Source organism: Agelaius phoeniceus, chromosome 22 (assembly GCF_051311805.1).
Source record: "Agelaius phoeniceus isolate bAgePho1 chromosome 22, bAgePho1.hap1, whole genome shotgun sequence".
NCBI lineage: Eukaryota > Metazoa > Chordata > Aves > Passeriformes > Icteridae > Agelaius > Agelaius phoeniceus.
The window spans coordinates 2,253,137-2,277,899 of NC_135286.1; the positions used below are offsets into that span (position 1 = coordinate 2,253,137).

Consider the following 24,763-nt stretch of genomic DNA (forward strand, 5'->3'; position numbering starts at 1 on the left):
TTTTGTGGTTTCTATCTGCGGGACTGACGGCTCCGAGGGCGCACGTTGTTTTGTAAAATATTCCTGACATTTTCCTCCCCCCCAAAAGAAAAAAACAACACAAAAAAAAGAGGGAGGAAAAGCTGAATTATTCACCTTTTAATTGGCTTTGCATGTACAGTATTGGGGCAGCAAGTGGAGATGATTAAAGCCAGCTTGAAAACTTTTTGCTTGTGCTTGGGTTGAGTTCTTTCCCCCCAAAAAATAATAATAAAAAATAAAAATCTCACAACCCCTCATGGATGCTCTGGGAAAGAGGGGAATGGAATAAATATATATATATATATATATATTTTTTTTTTTTCCTGGAAAAAGCAGGTTTGAATTGAGGAAAGAAATCCCATAATGAATAAAAGACCCCAAAACCTCCCTGGTTCCCAAATCCCCTCCAGCTTCCCAGGAAAAATGGGGAGGGACAGGAAGAATGGGAATGGGCAGGGTTGGGTGGGATTTTGGGATGAAATTCCTCCCTGTGAGGCTGAGGAGGGGATGGGATGGGATTCCCAGGGAAGCTGTGGCTGCTCCACCCCTGGAAGTGTCCAAAGGAAAAATCTGGGATGGGGAAAGGAGCAGGGGGTGAATGGGACCCAAACCATCCTGCAATTCCACAATTCTCTGATTTTCCCTGCCCCTTCACGTTTTCGGACGAGCCCCCACAAGGTTTTGTTAAGCCCGAGTTTAAAACGGTTGGAATGATGGAATTAAAGCTGGAATGAAATAATTTCATCCCAGCAGCTGCAGGAATTCTGCTCCACCTTCCCCCCATCCCAAAGCTGAGGGGTTTGTATATAAAAGTGTCAACTTTGGATTCTTCCAGGCCTGGCTGTGCTCCCTCAGCTCCCTGGCATTTGGGACAGAGCCCAAAACCAGAGGGAATCTGGGCTGATTTTTGGGATGAAATCCCCTCAATTCCCACACCTGGAGTGACCACCAGCACCAGAGGAGTCCACTGCAATATTTTATTTGGGAATTTACATATCCACAGGAGAGAGCAGACCACAAGTCCGACTTCTTGCTGACTTTTGAAGCAGTTTTGGGTTCTACTGGAGATGAGAAAAGAAATCTGCCTAAGATTAAAATGTCCCAAGCGAGCCAGGAAAGGGAGGAACCGGGATTTTACACAGGAACAACGACAACAAGAACGAAACAAAACAGAAAAAAAAAAAAAAGAAATAATATGAAAAAAAGTATAAATTAGGATGTCAGGATAATTTTAAAAGTGTAAGAAAACTTGCACAGGGCTCTGGGCCCCGGAGAATTAACTCTGGTTAAGATTGTTAAAAGTGAAATCCCATCAAATCTTAACACCAGCCAGAAAAATTCACTCTGGAGTGCAAGTTTTTCACATTCCATCGGCTTTGCCCCCACTCTGGGCGAGATTCCTGCTTGCTCAGGGTGGGTGGGTGGGTGGGAGAGGGGCTTTTCCCAAGGACTTTGGTTCCAAGGAGGGTGGGAGCAGGGAGAGCTCCCCTCGAGGGAGGAGGTAGCAAGGCTTGCTTGCCCCTGGGCTCGGCTTAGATCCAGTTCCTCAGCACCAAATGAGGTTCCCCACCCCCCCAAAAAAAAAAAAAAAACCAAAAAAAAAAACCCCCAAAAAATAATAAATCTAACACTGCAAGTTGAAGTGAGAAATCCCAGCTTTCTGGGCAGGATTCAGTCCAGATTTCCCAGTCCCACCTGTGCCCAGGTGCCCAGCAGGGCATCAAGTGCTACCCAGGAGCTCTGGTGGAGCTTTGTGCAGGGAGGTTTCCCCTCCCCTGTGTGCATTGACTGTGCTGAGGACGGGGCTGAGCTCGTGGTGGCATTGCCACCCAGCTGTCCCCGTGGCTGTGACAGTGGAAAGGCAGAGATGGAGCTCAGGGATGGAGGAAAAAAAAAAAAAAAAAAAAAAAAAAATTCAGGTTGGGCTGGGTCACACCCCCCCCACCACCCACCCAAAACCTGAAAGCAAAAAACCCTGAATGTCTGATGGAGCAGGTCTGGAGAACAGAACAAAGGCAGAAATGGTCACGTGCGAGCGAGGGCTCATTTCCACAGCGGGGAGCTGAGGGAGGGGTTGCTGCCCTGGGCTCCTCCTCCTCCTCCTCCTCCTCCTCCTCCCATGGACTGTCCATAGCCCATCATTCCATTGGCTCCATAGAAGTTCATCCCAGCCATCTGCTGGGTCATCTGCAAACGGGACAGGAGAGAGGTCAGGGATGGGCCTGGACGCTGCCCACAGCTCCCAAAACCAGCAGAGCCCTGAAGGGGAGCAGGGGGGGGCTCCCCAGCATGGGGGGACTTGAGGGTCCTCGGGATAGCAGCAGGAATTTCTCCATGGAAAGGGTGGGCAGGCCTTGGGATTCATCCAAGGAGGTTTGGAGTCTCCAGATGTGGGAGGACTTCAGGACAGGATGGACACCAGCAGGAATTTCCCCATGGAAAGGGTAAGCAGGCCTTGGAATTGCCCAAGGAGGTTTGGAGTCCCCAGGTACGGGAGGATTTCAGGGCAAGAATTTCCCCATGGAAAGGGTGGTCAGGCCTTGGAATTGCCCAGGGAATTTTGGAGTCCTCAGGTATGAGAGGATTTCAGGGCGGGCTGGATATCAACAGGAATTTGCCCATGGAAAGGGTGATCAGGCCTTGGGATTTTTCCAAGGAGGTTTGGAGTCCCCAGGTATGGGAGGACTTCAGGACAGGATGGACACCAGCAGGAATTTCCCCATGGAAAGATTGAACAGGCCTTGGGATTCTCCCAAGGAGGTTTGGAGTCTCCAGATGTGGGAGGACGTCAGGACAGGATGGACACCAGCAGGAATTTCTCCATGGAAAGGGTGGTGAGGCCTTGGAATTGCCCAGGGAATTCTGGAGTCCTCGGGTATGAGAGGATTTCAGGGCAGGCTGGATATCAACAGGAATTTGCCCATGGAAGGGTGGTCAGGCCTTGGAATTGCCCAGGGAATTTCGGAGTCCTCAGGTATGAGAGGATTTCAGGGCAAGAATTTCCCCATGGAAAGGGTAAGCAGGCCTTGGGATTTTTCCAAGGAGGTTTGGAGTCTCCAGATGTGGGAGGAATTCAGGACAGGATGGACACCAGCAGGAATTTCCCCATGGAAAGAATGAACAGGCCTTGGAATTGCCCAGGGAATTTTGGAGTCCCCACCCCTGGAGGTGTCCATGGGAGATGAGGCTGGGATTGGACTCAACCTCTGGGATTCTTTCCCACCCTGACCCATCCTGGGCTCCTCAGGCTCTCCCACTCCCCGCCCTCCACAACCAACCCCGATCCCACCCCATCCCCATCCCGCTGCCTATCCCCTCATTCCTCCCCTTCCCAACTCCAGAAAAACCCCTGGAAAACCCCTCCAGGAGCCTCCCCCTCACCTGAGCGAGGTTCCACTGCAGCTGCTGCGTTGGCTGCACCCCGTACACGGCCGGGGGCACCGCGGCCACCCCGGCCACGTACCCGGGCTGCTGCGTCCCCATCATCCCGTTGGGAACGCCCAGCACGTTGCCCACGTAGCCGGCTGGGATGGCCACGGGTGCCACCATGCCAGCAGCCCCGGGCTGGGCCAGCATGCCCACGGATGGGGCCATCAAGCCCCCCATCATGCTGCTGGAAGGGGGCACCCCCGGGAAGGCGGCGTAGGGAGCGGCGGGATAGCCCAGCTGAGCCGGCGCCATGAACATCGCTCCTGGAAAAAGGCAGGGAGGGGAAAAACGGGTCAGTTCAAGGGCTGGGATGTCACAATTCCAGCCACAGCCTGGCTGGGGATGCCCAGGCTGAGCTGTTCTTTGTGCTGCTCACAGCTCTCAGTGAAGGTGGAGAGGGAATTTGGGCAGCGGCGTGCAGGAATAGGTTCCCAGTGCCAGAGGGTTGGGTTGGATATTGGGAGGGAATTCCTCCCTGGTTCACAGAGCTAAAGGGCAGATTTGGGTTGGATATTGGGATGGAATTCCTCCCTGGTTCACAGAGCTAAAGGGCAGAGTTGGGTTGGATATTGGGAGGGAATTCCTCCCTGATTCCCAGTGCCAGAGGGTTGGGTTGGATATTGGGAAGGGATTCCTCCCTCATTCCCAGTGCCAGAGGGTTGGGTTGGATATTGGGAGGGAATTCCTCCCTGATCCCAGTGCCAGAGGCAGGGTTGGATATTGGCAGGGAATTCCTCCCTCATTCCCAGTGTTAAAGGGCAGATTTGGGTTGGATATTGGGATGGAATTCCTCCCTGATTCCTAGTGCAGGGTTGGATGGGAATGGATTCCTCTCTGATTTCCTGTGCTAAAGGGCAGGGTTGAATATTGGGATGGAATTCCTCCCTCATTCCCAGAGCTAAAGGGCAGATTTGGGTTGGATATTGGGATGGAATTCCTCCCTCATTCCCAGTGTTAAAGGGCAGATTTGGGTTGGATATTGGAACGGAATTCCTCCCTGATTCCCAGAGCTAAAGGGCAGAGTTGGGTTGGATACTGGGAGGGAATTCCTCCCTGATTCCCAGTGCCAGAGGCAGGGTTGGATATTGGGAAGGGATTCCTCCCTCATTCCCAGTGCCAGAGGGTTGGGTTGGATATTGGGAGGGAATTCCTCCCTCATTCCCAGTGCCAGAGGGTTGGGTTGGATATTGGGAGGGAATTCCTCCCTCATTCCCAGTGCCAGAGGGTTGGGTTGGATATTGGCAGGGAATTCCTCCCTGTGAGGGACTGGAATGGATTTCCCAGAGAAGCTGTGGCTGCCCCACCCCTGGAAAAGCCCAAGGCCATCTTTGGAGCACCCTGGGATCGTGGAAAGTGCGTGGCTGGAACAGGATGAGCTTCACATTCCCTTCCCACCCTCCCCATTCTGGATTCTCAGGGATCACCCACATTCCCATTTCTCCTGAAGTTTGTCACCCCCAGGACAGCCCACCCAGCCTCCCCTGGTCCCAGCTCACACCAGGGTTACCTTGTGCTGGCACCTGGGACGTTTGGGAGCCGTACAGGGACAGGATGGAGTCTTTGGAGAGCTGCTTCTTCCCCACCTCCTCCCCTTTGCCTCCGGGCTCCGGGAACAGATTCAGATTTTCGGGAACGGAGCCGGCGCTTCCAGAGGTTGGCATGGAACCAACAACCTGGGAGAGACAGACAGACAGACAGACAGGATCAGGGCAAAACCCAGCATGGGGCAAAGGGGAATACCCATCCACACACAGGGATGTGCTGGGGTCATGGAAGAGGGACATTCCTCATGCTTCAACGTGGAGGAGGGAGATTTCATTTTAGATTAAGAGGGAGATTTCGGGATTTAATTAAGAAATTTGGATGAAGCAAGGTTTAGGGCAGGCAGTTGTGTGTGGTGAAACAGTGGCACAGCATTGCCAGATGTGGGAATGGAAGAGGGACATTCCTCATTCTTCAACATGGAAAAGGGAGATTGCAGGATTTAATTAAGGGAAATTTAGATGAAGCAAGGTTTAGGGGAATGGAAGAGGGAGATGTGGGAATGGAAGAGGGAGATTTCAGGATTTAATTAAGGGACATTGAGATGAAGGAACATTCAGGGCAGACAGTTGATGTGTGTGGTGAAAACAGTGGCACAGCTGTGGGAATGGAAGAGGGACATTCCTCATTCTTCAACATGGAAGAGGGAGATTTCAGGATTTAATTAAGGGACATTTAGATGAAGGAACATTCAGGGCAGACAGTGATGAAACACTGCATTCCCAGCTGGATTCCCCATCCCTGGAAGTGTCCAAGACCAGCCTGGAGCACCCTGGCACAGTGCAAGACATCCCTGCCCTTTAATGTCCCTTCCATCCCAAATGACCCCGTGGTTCCATGACCCAACCAGGCTTTTCCAAGCCCCAGCACTCCCAGCTCACCTTCCTGGAGGAGTCTGAGCTGGATCCCATGGATGCAAAGAGGTCCAGGTCCTTCTCCAGGCTGCAGGGCCGGCCGTTGGTGACGGGCGCTGTCACCGGGGCGTCTGCAGGGACACAGATGTCCTGGGTGTGCCCCTCTGTGCCACCCTCCCAGACACCTGATCCCCACCTTCCTCATCCCTCTGGAGCTGGGAAGGGCCTGGAGAAGGATTTGGGAAGTGCCCCTGGGTTCTGTTTGCCCCATGAAGCTCCAGGTGCTCCTGGAACACCACAGGCTCCAGGAGAAAGGGAAACACATGGAAAACTCTTCCTAAACTGAATATTCCTGCAGGATTCCTGGAATTGTTCACCTGACAGGGAAAATTGGGACTGAAACTCCTCAAATTCCCACAGTTTCTACATAGCTGTAGAAATAATGTAGAAATTGTGGGAATTTGAGGAGCTCCAGATGCTCCTGGAAAACCACAGGCTCCAGGAGAAAGGGAAACACATGGAAAACTCTTCCTAAACTGAATATTCCTGGAATTGTTCACCTGACAGGGAAAATCGGGACTGGAATGCCTCAAATTCCCACAATTTCTACATAGCTGTAGAAATAATGTAGAAATTGTGGGAATTTGAGGAGCTCCAGATGCTCCTGGAAAGCCACAGGCTCCAGGAGAAAGGGAAACACATGGAAAACTCTTCCTAAACTGAATATTCCTGCAGGATTCCTGGAATTGTTCACCTGACATGGAAAATTGGGACTGAAACTCCTCAAATTCCCACAATTTCTACATAAAGCTCCAGCTGCCCCTGGAAAACCAGAGGTTCCAGCAAAAAAAAGGGAAACACATGGAAAACTCTTCCCAAGCTGAATATTCCTGGATTCCTGGAATTGTTCACCTGACAGGGAAAATGAGCACTGGAACTCCTCAGATTCCCACATTTTCTGCAGCAATTTCTCTTACCCAGGCCCAGCAAGTCCATGACTGGCTCAGATTTGGGGGAACTTTTCCTGGATTGCTGCGTTTCGTCCTTCTTTTGAGGCTGGGGGAAAAGAAACAACACAAACCTTGGGCAGCCTTTGGGATCACTCTGAAACGGTTTTACAAGATTTACAATGGTTTTTAACAAGATTAACCCTTAAAATCCCCTTTTTTTTTTTCCCCAGTGGATTTAAGCAAAAAAATAAATTAAAATTCTCTTTGCTCTCCCCGAAATGAGAATTTCAGAGCGAATATTTTCCCAGTTGTTGTCCCAATAGGTTGTCAAATCCAAGGAGGCTCTAAAGCAGGGAGAAGCAGCTGCTGGAGCTGGAAAAACCAGCAGGGAAGAGCTGGATTCCAACCTGCACATCTGCTCAGTGTCCGGGGAGCAGAGCAAAACAAAACTCCCAGCGGTGACTCAAAGCACCCAGGCTGTGACTGAGGCCAGAAAAATGCTCCCAGAGGAGGCTGGAATCCCTCTGCTCTGCCTCAGGGGTGTCTCTGTGGTTTTTCTTCCTTTTCTTACCATTTTCACCTTCTCAAAGATGATGGGTTCCAGTTTTCTTTCCGACTCGTTGGTCCTTTTCCATTTGTCGTCCTTTTCTTTCTGTGAGGGAAAATATGGCAGACATGAGGGAAAAAATTCATGATTGCACCAAGAAAAAGCTCTCACCCGGTGCTGTTACTGATCTAAAACTCCCCAGATCTAAAATCCTTCAGAAAAAGCTGAATTTGAGGTAAAATTTGCATTTTTTCATGCTCTGAGGAAGGAATTGGATAAAATCCTTTCCAAATCTCCTCCAATCATTATCCCTGATTTATTGCCTCCCTCTTCCATCTACACAAATCAAAGAGCTTCAAGAGGAAAAAAAAAAAATCAGGACTTTACACGGTTTTGTTGTCCTTTTCTTTCTGTGAGGGAAAATATGGCAGACATGAGGGAAAAAATTCATGATTGCACCAAGAAAAAGCTCACACCTGGTGCTGTTACTGATCTAAAACTCCCCAGATCGAAAATCCCTCAGAAAAAGCTGAATTTGAGGTAAAATTTGCATTTTTTCCTGCTCTGAGGAAGGAACTGGATAAAATCCTTTCCAAATCTCCTCCAATCATTATCCCTGATTTATTGCTTTCCTCTTCCATCCACACAAATCAAACAACTCCAGGAGGGAAAAAAAATCAGGAATTGAAACAGTTTTGTCCTTTTCTTTCTGTGAGGGAAAAATCACTGACATGAGGGGAAAAAGTTCCTGATTTCACCAAAAAAAAAGCTCACACTTGTGCTATTACTGATCTAAAACTCCCCAGATCGAAAATCCCTCAGAAAAAGCTGAATTTGAGGTAAAATTTGCATTTTTCTTGCTCTGAGGAAGGAATTGGATAAAATCCTTTCCAATTCTCCTCCAATCATTATCCCTGATTTATTGCCTCCCTCTTCCATCTACACAAATCAAAGAGCTTCAAGAGGAAAAAAAAAATCAGGACTTTACACGGTTTTGTTGTCCTTTTCTTTCTGTGAGGGAAAATATGGCAGACATGAGGGAAAAAGTTCATGTTTGCACCAAGAAAAAGCTCACACCTGGTGCTGTTACTGATCTAAAACTCCCCAGATCGAAAATCCCTCAGAAAAAGCTGAATTTGAGGTAAAATTTTGCATTTTTCCTGCTCTGAGGAAGGAATTGGATAAAATCCTCTCCAAGACCTCCTCCAATGTGAGACATCCATCCACACAAACCAACCAGTGAGATGAAGAGGAGGGAAGAAAAGAGGAATTTAAACCACCCAAAAAACTCCAACCCCCTGATCTCTGCCATGTCTGTGACCCTGCTTTTTTTCCTGGATAACCTGGAATATTCCCTGAATATTCCAGAATATTCCCTACAACAAAACCCACTCAGCATCTTCAAATCTCCTCAGGAATTCACTCCATGAAGTTCAAGCAGCTCTGGAGAAGGGATTTCCTCTGACACAGGGAATATTTCAATACATATATTTCAATATTTCGTTTTAATCACAATTTTAGGCCTCCAGACTCACCCTGAAGGCGTTGATGTCGATGCTTCTGTCCATGTATTTCTTCTTTTCATATTTATCCCGGATAAAACTCTCCACAGCTCTACAGCAGCTGGTTAAGGACAAAGGATTCCAGAATAGCAGCCTTATTTGACAGGGAGGAACAAGGTACAGGCTGTAACTAAATTAAATCATTGTTTAAAGAGCATTTCCAGCAGTAACTTTCTTAAAATAATTTACTGCTGGATCCCAACTTGCTTTTTGCCCCTGGGTTATTTCAGGTTATTTCAGTGCTATAAAAAGGGAATTAAATCAGGATTTAAGCTCTTGCTGTGTTTTCTTCACTGTTTTTTGTTTTGTTTTGTTTGCCCCAAGCATCCCCTCAGCACATTCAGATCACAGTGGTCACAACAGGATCCTGCACCTCAAAAAACACCTCAGGTACCAGATGAACTCAAAAAAATGATGGTGGAAAGGTGCTTTTGTGGGTGTTTTTTTTTTAGGTTCACATCATTCTATCCCTGCTTACTCAGCATTCCTGCAAGGTGGGAGTTACAGCTGAAGCACTGAAAATTCCATCAGAGAATTCCCAGCCTGGTTTGGGTTGGAAGGGACCTTAAATCCCATGGGCAGGGGCACCTTCCACTATCCCAAGCTCCATCCAGCCTGGGGAACACTTCCAGGGATGGGGCAGCCACAATTTTTTTTTTTTTTTTTTTGGGAAATCCATTCCAGCCTCTCCTCAGCCTCACAGGGAGGAATTCCTTCCCAAAATCCCACTTCTACCAAAATCCGCCCCCTCCATCCTGTCCTTTGTAAATCATCTCTCTCCATCTCTCTTGCAGGTCCTGGAAGGCCACAGTTGGGTCTCCATGGAGCCTTTGGAATATTCAGCACTTTGGAAAAAACCCAACCCTCCCATTCCCTCCAAAACCTTCAGCTTTTGGGTTCACTCTGAAATGTCAGAGATCTGAACGAGATAAATCCCACTGGAAAAAAGGGATTTTAAGGGTTATTTTCCATTCCAGTGCGTTTTTTTTTCCCATTTAAGCTAAAAATAAAAGCAAAATTCTCTTTGCTCTTCCAAAATGAGACTTTCAGAGTGAATATTTCCCAGTTTTTTACTGTCCCAATCCAAACAGGCTCTGAAATAAGGAGAAACCTCCTGTGGTCACTTTGGTGCCCCAGTTCTCCACCCCAACCCCTTCATTCCCACTCCCTGCCCAAGGGAACAACCTCTCCTTCAGGGAGGTTTAACCACACAGCTCCAGGATGGAAATCTCCATGGAATTTTCCATGTTTTCCCAGGAAATGAAAAGGATGCTGGTCTGTCTGGGGCCTCCGGAAGTTCTCGGGCAGGTAGGCTTCGTAGAGACGATTGGCTTTGCCATTCCCCATCTCCTGCACGCACTGAAATCCAAAAAAAAAACCTCCTTCAAATTCTCCTTTCCCAAACATTAAAGCTCTCCCACAGCACCCCAGGCTGCCAAGGAAGAGAAATCCAGGGAAGGGGGATCCTCCTGAAAGCCACTTTTCATCCACCAGGGGATGCTGAGGCAGCTGCTCCAATCCCCTCCCGCCCCATTTGCCAATTCTAAGCAATTTTTAACCCAAGGCAGGATAAATATCTTGTTAGCAACCCCAAATCCCTCTGGAAGGAGAGGTGGGAAGCAGAAATTGGTAATTTAACAGAGATTTGCAGCTCCTTAAGCTTTACTCTCTGCTGTTTGTCCAGCTTGGAATGAGGACATTTTATTGCTCTTTTCCCTCCCAGTCCATCCCAGCTGGAATTCTTCTTCCTCCTCCACTTCCCCCATATTTTTTTTTGGGCTATCCTGGCTTGGTTTATTAAAAACCAAACCCCTCAGTGTGTTACCCCAGCCCTCACCTGGATCTGTTCCTGTGTCCACTGGTCGAGGTTGACAGATTTGACCCTGGATATGTGAACTCCCAGGTTCCTGTGGATCCCAGCACAGCGGATGCAGATGAACACCCCAAGATTCCAGGATGCCCATCGTGGCCCTGGGAAGAGAACAAGAAAGTGTTTTCCACCAATCCAACCCTTTTTTTAATTTTTGTTTTTGCCTGGAGGAACTGGGAAACTGCACCGAGTGAACTGGGATTGAGGCCTTTGGGTTCTCATCCAGGCTGGAAACTGGAATTCCACCATCAGGAGGATGTTCCCAATCTTTATCCTTGGGGATTTATTGCCTCCCTCTTCCATCCACACAAATCAAACAGCTCCAAGAGGGGAAAAAAATCAAGAATTTACAGTTTTGTTGACCTTTTTTTTTTCTGTGAGGGAAAAATCATTGACATGAGGGAAGAAATTCCTGATTTCACCAAGAAAAAGCTCACACTTGTGCTGTTACTGATCTAAAACCCCTCAGAACTAAAATCCCTCCAAAACAGCTCAATTTGAGGTAAAATTTGCATTTTTCCTGCTCTGAGGAAGGAATTGGATAAAACCCTTCCAAGATCTCCTCCAATCATTATCCCTGATTTACTGCCTCCCTCTTCCATCCACACAAATCAAACAACTCCAGGAGGGAAAAAAATCAGGAATTGAAACAGTTTTGTCCTTTTCCTTCTGTGAGGGAAAAAAATCACTGATGTGAGGGAAAAGTTCCTGATTTCACCAAAAAAACCCCTCACACCTGTGCTGTTACTGATCTAAAACCCCTCAGAACTAAAATCCCTCCAAAACAGCTGAATTTGAGGTAAAATTTGCATTTTTCCTGCTCTGAGCAAGGAATTGGGTAAAACCTTTCCAAGATCTCCTCCAATCATTATCCCTGATTTATTGCCTTCCTCTTCCATCCACACAAGAAGAGGGAAGAAAACAGGAATTTAAAGCCCCCAAAAAACTCTAACCCCCCTGAGCTCTGCCATGTCTGTGATCCTGCTTTTTTTCCTGAATAACCTGGAATCAGCTCCAGAATATTCCCTACAGCAAAAAAAAAAACCGCACTCAGCATCTTCAAATCTCCTCAGTGCTGGGCAGGAATTCCCAGCTGAGCCAGGACCAAGCACCAAGCCCAGGATTTGGCCCCAAAATCAATCCCAGCCCAAGGAATGAGCAGTTCACTCCAGTTTCCACAGCTCTGATGGACATGATTTGCTTTTCCTGGGTCAAAATAAAATAAAGGCATTGATTAAGGTCAGACATTCCTGGTTTTCATGCAGGACAGCTCCAAGCTGTGGATGGGAGATCATGCCAGGGATCAAAAAACCAAAAAAACATCCAGAAGGGAAAGATAAAGGAGCTCAGATGCACCCAGGAATCCCAGCAGGGCACACAGAGATCCACAGGAGTTCCCACCCCTCTCCCAGACCTTCAATCCTGAATATCTTAGGAATTTTTAAAAATTAAACCTTTTTCTCCCAGCTCCCAACACAAACTGGTGTCCCAGAGCACGAGAAACTGGGAAAACACAGAATTAGGGATCAAACATCCCTCCACCAGCCCTTTTTTTCCAGACATTCTTCTGGATGATGAAGAGTTATCCTGCTTTTCTTGCCACAGCTAAAATAGCAGAGCCTTGAGTTAATGAGAGGGAGGTGGGAGGGGGAAGAGAGGGGGAAAGTGTAATTTCAAAGCCCTAAAAAAGCAGTGCTGTATTTGAGATGCTGTTAACAGTTTAATTCCTGTTCCTGGGGAAAGCCTGGAGCATCCTGAGGGATTTGGAGCTGATAATGCACTCGGAGACCCTTCCAGAGCACAGGTATCCAACCTCCAACAGGTAACTCCAGCACCTCTTCCAGGGAATTCACTTTAAAAATGCCTTTATTAAATTTTCTGGCCTTTCCTGCCATTATTTGCTGTTTTTTCCCTCTCCAGGGAATGATATCAATTTAATGGAGCTGAGAAATTCACTTCCCAGACACTCTTGCCTACACCTCAGTCCCTTTATTACCTCCTTTATTATCAAAGCAAAACCCACAGCTTCAGCACCACCTGAACATGCCCAAAAAACTGGGAATAAAAACCTTTAGCCAGGATCCTTCCTGTGATTTCTGCACGGAATTCTCTCCCAGATTCCACCCCCAGGGCTCTAACGTGAGACTGCTGGCAGGATTATCATGAGATTCAAGGTTAGATTTAAAACTCCAGATAAATTTAGCCTTGATAGGACTAAAAGGATTAATGGGCAGCTCCTGGAGTAATCAGCTCACTGGGTTTGTCACATGGACCAGCTCAGGCCACCACAACCTCCCACTAAAACATGACTCAGGGTTAATGTCACATCCTCCTGCTGCTCCAGTGTCCCCTCAGGGGTCTGGGACAACAAGGGAACCTTGTCTGGAATGTGCTGCAATTCCTGAATCCAAATTCTGGGAGAGCCAGGATGGAGCAGCTTGGTTATATCTAAATTAAAAATGAATATTTAGGGGGTTTTTGCACCCCTCCCAGCAATAAACTCATGATACAACCAGGGGGGAGCTGTTCCCTGGGGAGATTCCAGCTGGGATTTGGGTGTCCCTGCACAGCCAGGAGGAGCTGCAGGAAAGGTCTCAAACCTGCAGGGAATAGAGGATCTGGGAGATGTGGGGTTGGTTTTCACAGATTGTGACCCCAGAAGCTCAGGGCTCTGCTGTGTGACAGGAAGGGACTTCAGAGCCACACAGGGAGGAAATCTGAATTTCCCAAAATGCTCCCTAATCCTGCAGCCACAGCAAACCCTGGTGGGGTCGGGTTGGATCCAACATCCCCTTCCCAGACACCCAGCTTAACTAAACCAACACTTTAACCTTCAAATGCCTCCGAAAAATGTTCTTTTAAAATGCCTCATAGAGCCCTGAGGTTGTGGGAGGGGGGAAGGGTTTGGTGCAGATGTAAACAACCTCCCACTTCCCTCTTTGGAGCAGCTCACACTGGAACATCTCCCACTAAAAATCTCCCTGCAAGTGCCCAGCGGCTCAGATTCGGCTTTTTAGGGCTTTTTGCAGGCATTTCCCCAGGGTTTCACAGCTCTTTTCAAGGTGACTCGACTCGAAAAAGCTCCAGGTGGCATCTCCAGATGTGACTTTTTCAGCCCGTGCTGCTGCTTTGCACTTCCCCAAAACTCAGCCCCAGCTCAGACTCTGCAGCAGCTTCAGTGATAAAAAGGGGGGAAAAACGCCTGGGTTGGAGTTTAGGGGAACATTTTTTTTCTGAGAAAAATGGGGTGATATTAATAAATAACAACGGGGCAGCTTTAATCAGCGCTGCAGAGCTGCCTGGGGGAATTATCACCCCTCACAAAAAGTGGGCACACCCTGACACCCACCTCCAATTGAGGACAGGGGCGCCTCACCCTCCTGGCTCAGGGAATTATGGATTTATTTATCTCCCAGAGGGTTGAGGACAAGGCCAACAGAAACATTCAGCTCCTTAAACCACTAAAAAAAAAAATTGTTTCTTGCATGAATCCTCGGGTTGATGTTCTAAAATCAATTCCCCTGAGGCTGAGGGCCCTCAGAGGCACCAGGCCAAAATGGAAACCCCATTCCCACATGGAAAATTGGGAGTTTGCTCCAGTGCCAGCCTTGCCTGGTGCTGCCACCGCTTCTGTCTCAGCTTTATGATGATTTTATGTCTGATTTTATGATGCTAGGGGTGATTTTAACAGCCATAGAAAGCAAAGTCACCTGCTCTGAGGAAGTTTGTGGAGCTTCACATCAGGCCTGCACAAATCCCTCCTGGATTGAAGGAAAAACCAATGTGGAGTGAGAATCCCAACATTTTCCAGAGCCTGGCTGCCCACTGAGCAGATCTGGGTTAGCTCAGACCACCTTGGGATGCACTCCCAGCCTGGCAGGAGGATCACAAACCCCAGAGCATCCCTTGCTCAGTGAATTTTCATTCCCAGTTTCCCTGAACATTCCCAAGGGAGGAGGATCCAGCAGGGATTCAGTGCCCAGCCCCTGCTCCAGGGAGTTTGCTCCAGTGACCACCAGTGCCAGCCTTGCCTGGTGCTGCCACCGCTTCTGTCTCAGCTTTATGATGATTTTATTCTGATTTTATGATGCTAGGGGTGATTTTAACAGCCATGGAAAGCAAAGTCACCTGCTCTGAGGAAGTTTGTGGAGCTTCACCTCAGGCCTGCACAAATCCCTCCTGGATTGAAGGAAAAACCAATTTGGAGTGAGAATCCCAACATTTTCAGAGCCTGGCTGCCCACTGAGCTCTGGCACAAGATTTGGGTTAGCTCAGACTCCAAGCTTGGCAGGGGCTGCAGGAGGATCACAAACCCCAGAGCGTCCCTTGCTCAGTGAATTTTCATTCCCAGTTTTCCTGAACATTCCCAAGGGAGGAGGATCCAGCAGGGATTCGGTGCCCAGCTCCAGGAGACAATTCCAGAGCCTGTTTTACATCCCAGCCTGTCAAAACAAACTCCACATACCAAGCTGCTCGTGCCAGCTCCAGTCCCCATCTAATGCTGCTCATTAATGCTCCAAGGGCTGCTGAATAATCTGAATGACTGAAAAGGATCCTAATTCCCTTTAAAACCCCCAGCCTAATTCCCTTTTCAACTCCCAGCCTGAGGAGCCTGCTCCAAATGAGTCACTTGCTCCAAGTTCACACCCTGGAGGGGTTTTAATTGAGAAATCCTGAGGGGATTCACTCCTCACCCCTCACTCAGGCACCAAATTCTGGCCCAAGTTCCTGAAGCAACTTTCTTTTTTTTTTTTTGCTGTAATAACTCTGCAGAAAGCATTTAAAAATAAACCAGGAGCTGGCTGCAAAACCACAGCTCCTTGGAAAAGGAAGAGCAGGGAAAAAAATAAAAAAAAAGAGCTGCTTCCATGGGCAGGATTGAGGGAGCATCAGAATGGAGAGCCTGGTGAACTATTCCCAGTGGAAATGAGCAGCTTCTTGCATGGATCCCAAAAAAATGCCCCATGTCTGGCTGTGGAACCATCCAGCTGAGGAAAAGGGATGTGGGGAATTCTCCTTGGAACAAGAAAATCCCTGCCAGGGGTTATCCCTCACCCAGGGAAAAATCTCCTCCAGTCCAAGCTGAATAATCCTCATTTTTGTTTTGCAGAGTCAAAGGAGGAAAGAACTCAGTTTCCAAGAGGTTCCTCTGCCTTGTGGTTTCCTTGTTGTGGAAAGAAATTGCTCAAGGATTTTGTGCCATTCACGCTGCTCAGAGCTGTGACAAGGCCTCTCTTGCAAAACAACTTCCTCTGCTCTTTGCTGGAAATGTCAATTCTGCACTTCCAGGACTCGGGGGAAACCAAAGGAAAGCCCCAAAAACCCCACTGAAATGATGTAACTGAGTTATTAACACTATGAATAACTGAGCTGAGCGTGGGTCCTGCTGCAGGGATCAGGGATCCACCTCGGATTTGGGATTAATCCCTGCTGCACTCCCAGATCTGGGCCCAGTCTGAGGGATTTGTGCAGCTCTCAGGGGATGCTAAAGCCAAACCCTCACCAGAACACCCACAAAAGGTGTTTGATAAAAATCTACACCTGATCAAGTAGTTTAATCACCCAAAAAAATCAACTCTATGCCATCCTTTGAAAGAAGAAAGGGCTGTTTGGGGGTTTTATTTTCATTTTCAGTTTTTTTCCCTCCACACAGTAATTACAGGCCTCAACCACATTTTGCAAGAAAAACAAAGGTGCTGGCCAGAAAATTTTCCAGTTTAGCAAAAAATATCCAATACTTGAGGGCTTGTGGCCTTGAAGCCCAAGATTTGTGTGTTTTTGGGTAGAGATGAGCAGTTTTATCACTGCTACCATCGTGTTCTTTGAAGTGCAGGTGGAGGAAATGAAAATTTCTGTGAACAGCAGGGTGGGGCTTTCCTGCTGCTGCAGAAAGGGTTGGATGTTCCTCCAGTCAATAAAAAGGTGACAGGGACAATTTCAAGCAGTTTTATCACCAGGATCCATGAAAAACAACTGGGTGACATCATCAACACTGATGGTGACACAGCTTAAAAATATAAATATACATCAAAAAAAAAAATAAAAATCAGTCAGTTCCACAAGCCATGGACTTCCTGTGGCATCATTTTTTGGAGCAAAACCACACATCAGCCAATCCTAGAAACTGCAGATTCCAAGGAAGTCTGAATTTCCATGAAATGCAAATAATTTAGGTGATAGGTGCACCTGTAAACAGAGCAGCAGGGTGGAAGCTCTGCCATCACTAAGTTGGCTTTTGATGCTGTAAATAGAATTTTGCTGCTTTTAAAGATGGTTTTAATTTGTCACTTGGTGTTGAAAATATTTAGACTCTGTTTTTCCAATTTAATTTAAGGATGTTTTAGAAGCCACCAAGTCCTTTTAGAAAAGCTCTGAGCAGAGGAAGGTCCTGGGTCAGTTTTGATGGATTGAGAATTTTTGCAGTATCTAGAGCTAAACATGATAATCATAATAATCTGAATTAATATCTTGGTTACAGTAATACTGATTTTCAGTCTCATGAGCTAAACATCCCTTGAAATTCCTAGGGAAAGGGGCAGGAAGAAACGGCATATATTACCAAAAATAGAGAAAAACCAATTTATTAAGGCCCAGGTAAACCCAGCCTTGCACTCACTGCTCCAAGTTCAAGACAGCTCCTCCTAAAAGCTCCAATTTTGTCCCAGATTTCCTGGGACACAGGGAACAATCACTACCAGGGACCAACCTGAAGGAGCCCTGAGCTATTCCTGACTTTTTGCTCGCTTTCAAGACCTACTTTGCATTTTGGAGCACGAGCTCCCTTTGCACTGCAGCTGCCATTTCCTTACATAACTCCTGGCAGTTTCTATAGGAACAAACTTTACTCCAGCTGGGAATCACGTGGGGTAATTTTAATTTTTTTTATTTTTGGGGGGGAATTTTCTTTTCCCACCTCCACTCCCCAGGTGGGTCAGCACAGAGAGCCCAGGTGCTGCTGCTGCTCTGGGGATTATCCCTATTTCTGGCAGATGTAGGGCCAAGTGTGACTCAGAGCTCTGCTTAAAAGGGATCTTCCCACAACTAATTCCACACTAAAGCCCTGTTGGGAGCACTGATGCTTTTTTCCCCTTGCTTGAGTGGGAAGGTGCAGCTCCAGGCAGGCTCAGGGTGGACAGAGCTGTGTCCTCTCCCAGTTTTACCCTGCTGAGGTGAAGATTCCAGAGGGATAAAGCGAATCTTGGAGCATTTCCACTCCCTTTGTGCACCAGATCTGAGCTGGGAAGAGCAGAAAAGCAGAATAATGGAAGATCCCAGAATATTGTGGCTGCAGCTGAAGATCCAAATGAACACACACACACAACCCACAAGGATCCCTCTGGCAAGATTCCCTTGCCTAAAGCTGAGCTTTCTCCTCATCCCAGACTTCCTAAGCCGAGCTGAGCAGTTCCAGCCCCTCCACTCTGGGTTTTGGAAGGCACAGGCTGCACCACTCCCCCTCCATCAGCACTGCCATCCTCATCCTCCTTCCTCCCATGCAGCTGTTCCAGCAGCTATTTCAATTAAAGTTCCTCTTGGAATTGAAGGAAATTCAGCTGCAGATCAAGAGGCTGCTGGAGGAGGAGGAGTTGAGTCACGCAGGTTTTCAGGGAATGTTTGGTTTGGATTAACAGGAGTTAGGCTGGACTAAAGCAGCTCCCCCATAGGACAATAATAATAAATCAGGCTCCCCATGCCACCTACTCCACCCCAAGCTTTTCCCCCTTCCCATCCCATATTTACCAACCTCTGGGCAGGGATTTCCCCAGTCCTACCCCTTTTTGGTTTTTTTTGGTGAAGAATTAAACCTGGATTTATGCTGTGTTCACTTCTCCCACCTAATCCCTCAGGATACAAGGGATGGATTTAGGCCTGGAACCCATGGATCTCACAAGACAAGGGGATGAAGGGAAGAGCCAGACAGACCAGGGGGGAGCACAGGGCAACCTGAAATTCCTAGGGATTTTAACATCCATAGAAAGCAAAATCACCTGGCACCAACCCTGCTCTGATGAAGTTTGTGGAGCTTCACCTCAGGCCTGCACAAATCCCTCCTGGATTGAAGGAAACATCCAGTTTGGAGTGAGAATGTCACCTTTTCCAGAGCCTGGAACCCCTGGATCTCACAAGACAAAGGGACGAAGAGCCAGACAGACCAGGGGGGAGCAACCTGAACCCCCTGGGGAACCTCTGGGCTCTGCTCCCCGGGGAGCTCCCGCTCCGACGGCGCCACCCCGGGATCCACGGAGCCTGCTGGGTGCATGGATGGGACTGGAGAGCAGGGGGAAGGATTTGGGAGAAGGAGAGAACCAAACACAATTAGCTGGGGCTGCAGAGCAGCTGCGGGAGCAGCACTGAATCCACTCCGTGTCGCTCCGTGGGAATTTTCCAGATCCCAACAGAGATTTCACCTCATCCCTCCCTCCCTCAGCCATCCCAGCTGCAGGTTCTCACGTTCCAAGCAGGGAATGTGCTGCTGGATGCTCAGCTCAGGCTGTGCAGCAGCTCTGGTATCTCTCAGATGCACACAGGAACACCACAGCCACCCCTTGGAATGGCACCAGCAGCAAAAATCCCGCCTGCCCAGCAAGTGCTGCTCTCTCCAGGTGTTTTTCCAAGTGATTCCCACAGCAAAGACCTCCAAGGAGAGGATTTAGAACTCATCAAGTGCCCTGGCTCAGCTCTCCCAGTTCCCCCAAACACGAGGTTGGCAAAACAAAAAGAGGAAGACAGTGAAGAGATTTCACCCAATTTCCTGCAAAACAACAACTCTGAGCAGTTTTTGCAGCAGCAAAAGCACCCTGGGATTTCACAGAGTCTCACACTGGCTCGGGTGGGAAGGACCTTAAATCTCATTTAATTCACCTCTGCCACGGGCAAGGGACATTTCCCACTGTCCCAGTTTGCTCCAGTCCCTGCCCAGGTTTGGTTCCAGACACCCCTGGAAGTGCTGAGGGCCCCCCAGGCTCCTTTCCATGGGCAGAGTGGGATGTTGCAGTTATTCCATGAGGAACATCAGGACTTCCTTGGCATCAGAGCTGGGAGAGCTCCATGTTCACCAAAAATACCCAAACTGCCCCAAAACTGCAGCAAATCCCTGGAGCTCTGGGCAGAGACAGCTCCAGTCACCAAAAATACCAAATCTGCCCCAAAACTGCAGCAAATCCCTGGAGCTCTGGGCAGAGACAGCTCCAGTCACCAAAACTGCCCCAAAACTGCAGGAATTCCTTGGAGCTTCAGGCAGAGACAGCTCCATTCACCAAAAGTACCCAAACTGCCCCAAAACTGAAGCAATTCCTTGAAACTCTGGGCAGAAACAGCTCCAGTCACCTAAAGTATCCAAACTACCCCAAAACTGCAGCAAATCCCTGGAACTCTGGGCAGAGACAGCTCCGTTCACCAAAAATACCAAATCTGCCCCAAAACTGCAGCAATTCTTTGGAGCTCCATGCAGAGACATCTCTTGTGGCACCACAATTGATCAAAAGTACCAAAACTGCCCCAAAACTGAAGCAATTCCCTGGAGCTCTGGGCCAAGACAGCTGCATTCACTAAAAGTACCCAAACTGCCCCAAAACTGCAGCAAATCCCTGGGAGTCTGGGCAGAGACAGCTCCAGTCACCAAAAATACCAAAACTGCAGGAACTCCTTGGAGCTTCAGGCAGAGACAGCTCCAGTCACCAAAACTGCCCCAAAACTGCAGGAATTCCTTGGAGCTTCAGGCAGAGACAGCTCCAGTCACCAAAACCACCAAAACTGCCCCAAAACCGCAGGAATTCCTTAGAGCTTCAGGCAGAGACAGCTCCATTCATCAAAAGTACCAAAACTGCCCCAAAACTGCACCAGTTCCTTGGAGCTTTGGGCAGAGACAGCCCCATTCACCAAAACTGCCCCAAAACTGCAGCAAATCCCTGGAACTCTGGGCAGAGCCAGCTCCATGCACCAAAACCACCAAAACTGCCCCAAAACCGCAGCAATTCCTTGGAGCTCTGGGCAGAGCCAGCTCATGCCCTGGAGGAGGAGATTTCCCACTGCCAGGAATGTCATTAGTGCAGGGGGTAATTAGTGGATCAGATAGCTGGGGACAGCCCCAGCCTTCCCTCCAGGATCGGTGCAATCCCAGCTCCCAGCTTTGGAAAGGCTCAACTCCACCCCAGAGCTTCATTATAATAAATAATAAATAAATAATAAATAAATAATAAATAAATAATAAATAAATAATTAATTATCTGGAGTCCTGACCAGGAGAAGCTCCATCACCCAGAGCTGTGGGGTTGAATTTATTCCCATTTTGGTGGAATTTGCCCTCTCCCAGGCCTGGGAGCTGAGGTGAAGGAGCTACTGCTGCCCTCCAGGAGGTGCCAAGAGATAAAGGATTGGCACAGTGGAGGAACATCCTGATCTCCACCACCACCAGGTGTGCTCCAGGCAGGTGGGAGGGATGAGGCTGTTGTGGTTTGGGGTGAAAAGAAATCATAATTATCTAATTCTGAACGTTGTTCAAGGGGGCTGTGCAGTTTTGGAGGTCACACTGAGGTCACCAAGGCCTTTGTTTACAGATGGATTTGGCCAATCCCTCCTCCAAGTTCAATTCCAGCAGCTCTTGGGAAACAGAGGCTCAAGTCCAGATCTCCAAGAGATTATGGCAGCTCATTAAAACAGGATTTTGGGCAACTTTAACTCTTTTGCTGCAAGAAAACAAAGCAGCAACCACAGGGGACAAGGAACAGTTTTATTCCTTTGTTTTATCCTCTGAAATTCAAACATTTCCTCTCTCAGATAAGACCAGGGTCATAACACACCTTGGAATCAGAAAAACATGGAATGGTTTGGGTTGGGAGGGACCTTAAAGCTCCTCCTGTCCCTTGCACTATCCCAGGCTGGCCTTGAACAATTCCAGGGATGGAGCAGCCGCAGATTCCTGTGCCAGGGCCTCACCACCCTCACAGGGAAAATTCAGGTGGCAAAGGAGGAGACAGAAACCTGAATTCCAGAAATCTGAATTCCTCCAGTGGTCCATGATGCCGGGGTGAGGTCACAGCTCCCTCCCTGTGCTCCCAGCATCCAGGGCAGGTCCTGCCGCTGGCATTCCAGCCCCAGGGGACAGGATGTGACTCCCCAGCTGGAATTCCCTCAATTCCACAGCCCCGGGTTTTCCCGGTCCCTCTTCTTCCCCTCTTTCAGGAGAGGCCCCCACACCCACTCTGGGGTGTTTCCCGGGATTCCCCACAGGGAGATTTGGTGCCGCTCCCTCCCCATCTCCCCTTGTTCCCCCAGCAGCTCCTCCCGGTGCAACTCGCACCAAACCCAGCTGGGCTGCAGCCAAAAATCTGGGGGTTTTCTGCTGAAAACCACCGTGTTCTCTCCACCAAAACCACCCTGTTCTCTTCCCCAAACACAGCCTGTTCTCCCTCTCAAACCACGGAGCTCTTTCCGCCAAAACAACCATGTTGTGCCCCCAAAACCACCCCGTTTTCCCACCCAAAACCATCCTATTCTCCCCCTCAAACCACGGAGTTCTTCTCCCTAAAACCACCGGGTTATTGCCCCAAAACCCACCCTGTTCTCCCTCTCAAACCACGGAGTTTTTTCCTCTAAAACCACCGGGTTCTTTCCACTAACACCACCCTGTTCTTGCCCCCAAAGCCACTCTCTTCTCTGCCCCAAACCCATCCAGTTCGTGCCCCCAAACCCCACCGTTCTCTGCCCTAAACCCACCCCGTTCTCTCCCCCGAGCCCCCCGGGCCGGCTCAGCCTCTTCCCCCGCACAACCCCCGTAACCGCCGGGCCAGCACCGTTGTCCCCCCGCCACCACCGGAGCGCTCCCCTCTGGTGGAAGCATCACCCCCACCAGACCCACCCGGGGGTGTCCAACCCTCAGCGGAGCGGCCACACCGGAGAGCACCGAGCGGCGAGGCCGGTGCGGTTGGGGTGGGGGGGGCACCGAGGGGGTGCATCCGGTGCGGCGCGGGCTCCGCAGGCTCCGCCGCTCATCCGCGCTACCTTTGGCCTGGCAGTCGGCGCAGAACTTGTTCTCGTCCTCGGCCAGCAGCCCGGCCAGCACCGCCTGGTAGCGCTCCACGTCCCGCACCGATTTTCCCGTCATGGCGCGGCCGGCGCTGCCCGCCCGCGGGTCACGGCCGGCCCGCCCGCTTCCTGCTTCCGCTATGGGCGGGGCTACGGCCAGGGGAGGAGCCAATCAGCGCCGGCCCCGCGCGGCGACGCCCCCCTCCGTGCGCCGCCGGCGCTGGGCGGTGATTGGTTGTGGTGCGCGGGCGGAAGCCAATAGGAAGAGAAGGGGCGGGGCCATAGAGAGTATGAATGGGGAGGGTCACGTGATGATGGTGGGGGTGTTAATGGGGGATAATGGGGGGCCAGGCAGGGGAGGGGGATTTTGGGGGGCTCAGAAGGGCTGGATGGGGGATTTTGGGGGTTCAGGGGTGCTGGGTGGGGGATTTTGGGGGACCCTGGGGTGCTCAGGGGTACAGAGATGCTTTGTGTGAGATTTTGGGGGACTCAGAGAGGTTGGGTGGGGGATTTGGGGGGTTTGGATGGGTTCAGAGGGGCTGGTTGGGAGACTTTGGGGGGCTCAGAGGGGCTGGCTGGGGGATTTTGGGGGACCCTGTGGTGCTGAGGGGTACAGAGATGCTGTGTGGGAGGTTTTGGGGGGCTGGGTGGGGGATTTTTGGGGGGCTCATGGGTGCTCAGGGGGCTTTCTGCTGAAAAAAGGGGTACAGAGATGCTTTATGTGGGATTTTGGGGTGCTCAGGGATGCTGGATGGGGGATTTTGGGGGACCCTGGAGTGCTCAGGGGTACAGAGCTGCTGTGTGGGGGATTTTGGGGGGCTCATGGTGCTAGGATGTTGGGTGGGGGTCCAGGGATTTGGGGTTTTGGAGGCTCTGATGTGCTGGGTATGGGACTGGGGAGGACTCAGGGGTACAGCGGTGCTGGGTGGGAGATTTTAGGGGACCCTGGGGTGCTGTCCCCTGGCCTGGAGGGGGGACCTGGCAGTGCAGGAGAGAATTTCAGGACGGGCAGTACCTGAAAAGCCGCGATAAAACGATCAATGGCACCGACAGGAGACAGAAATCTGTCACTGAAGCACTGAAAAAACAGCCGGAATTACATAATCCTCCCAAAAGTGACACTCGTGTCCCAGAAAGGGACAGTGCTGGGACACAGGGGCAGAGCAGGAGCATCCCAGCAGCGATCCTAAAGGAGATGCTCCCAGATTCTCTTTTTTTGCCCCAAACCCCCCCTGCCAGGTTTTGGTGGAATCGCTTCCCTGTCGGGAGGAAGGATCCGGGAGCGATCCCAGCGCGGAGCGGAGCATCCCCGGTGCCAACCGGGCCGTGCTGGGATGGCCCCGTGCCCGGCGGGGAGGGTGCCCGGCCCCTGTGCATCCCCCAGAGGCGATGAATCAGCGGCGCTCCGAGGAGGAGGAGGAGGAGGAGGAGGAGGAGGAGGAGGAGGAGGAAGGGGCTGGGATGAATCATCCCGTGTTCCCTGGGAATGGGGGGTGGCTGCGGGCGAAGGCGGGAACTGGGAACGGGAATGGGGATGGGAAAGGGGACGGGAATGGGGACGGGGATGGGGGTGTGAGCAGGACATCCATGGCACTGCCACCGTGACCCCCCCTTCCTTCCCTCGGGGGATATGGGGACATCCCCGAGGGCAGGAATTGGGGCATGGGGACATCCCCGAGGGCAGGAATTGGGGCAGGAATCCCCCAGGAGCCTCCCCGGGCTGGCAGGAGCTGGTTCCCAGCGCCGCCCCCATCGCAGGGTCGGTGGCACCGGGGTGGCGCCGTGATGGGGACACCACGGGGACATCCTGGGACAGCCTGGCTGGGCTGTCCCCGCCAGCAGCTCCCGAGTTCATCCCTGTCCTGTCCCAGCCCCTCATCTGCGCCAAATCCTGTCCCCATCGTGCCAAACTCTGTTGCTACCATGCCAAACTCTGTCACCATGGTGCCAAATTCTGTCACCAT

At 50.1% G+C, this 24,763-nt stretch overlaps 1 protein-coding gene across 1 annotated transcript; it reads right to left on the minus strand.

Moving 5' to 3' along the window:
* Nucleotides 1-22,951, minus strand: SMAP2 (small ArfGAP2). Its single transcript, XM_054648178.2, has 10 exons — nt 22,776-22,951; nt 10,743-10,876; nt 10,179-10,264; nt 8,879-8,957; nt 7,368-7,448; nt 6,824-6,902; nt 5,874-5,977; nt 4,958-5,123; nt 3,403-3,713; nt 1-2,208 (listed from the first exon to the last, which is right to left on the minus strand). Exons 1-10 carry the CDS (start codon nt 22,876-22,878, stop codon nt 2,065-2,067), a joined length of 1,287 nt encoding a protein of 428 aa, XP_054504153.2. The 5' UTR covers nt 22,879-22,951; the 3' UTR covers nt 1-2,064.
* Between the last annotated feature and the right edge of the window lie 1,812 nt (nt 22,952-24,763).

Excerpts from the sequence above, each read along its gene's own strand:
- SMAP2 (XM_054648178.2), bottom strand. The coding sequence starts at position 22,878 with ATGACGGGAAAATCGGTGCGGGACGTGGAGCGCTACCAGGCGGTGCTG. Across the intron at positions 10,265-10,742 it reads GGACACAGGAACAGATCCAG|TGCGTGCAGGAGATGGGGAA; the intron begins GTGAGGGCTGGG and ends TTTGGATTTCAG. Across the intron at positions 5,124-5,873 it reads GCTCAGACTCCTCCAGGAAG|GTTGTTGGTTCCATGCCAAC; the intron begins GTGAGCTGGGAG and ends TGTCTCTCCCAG.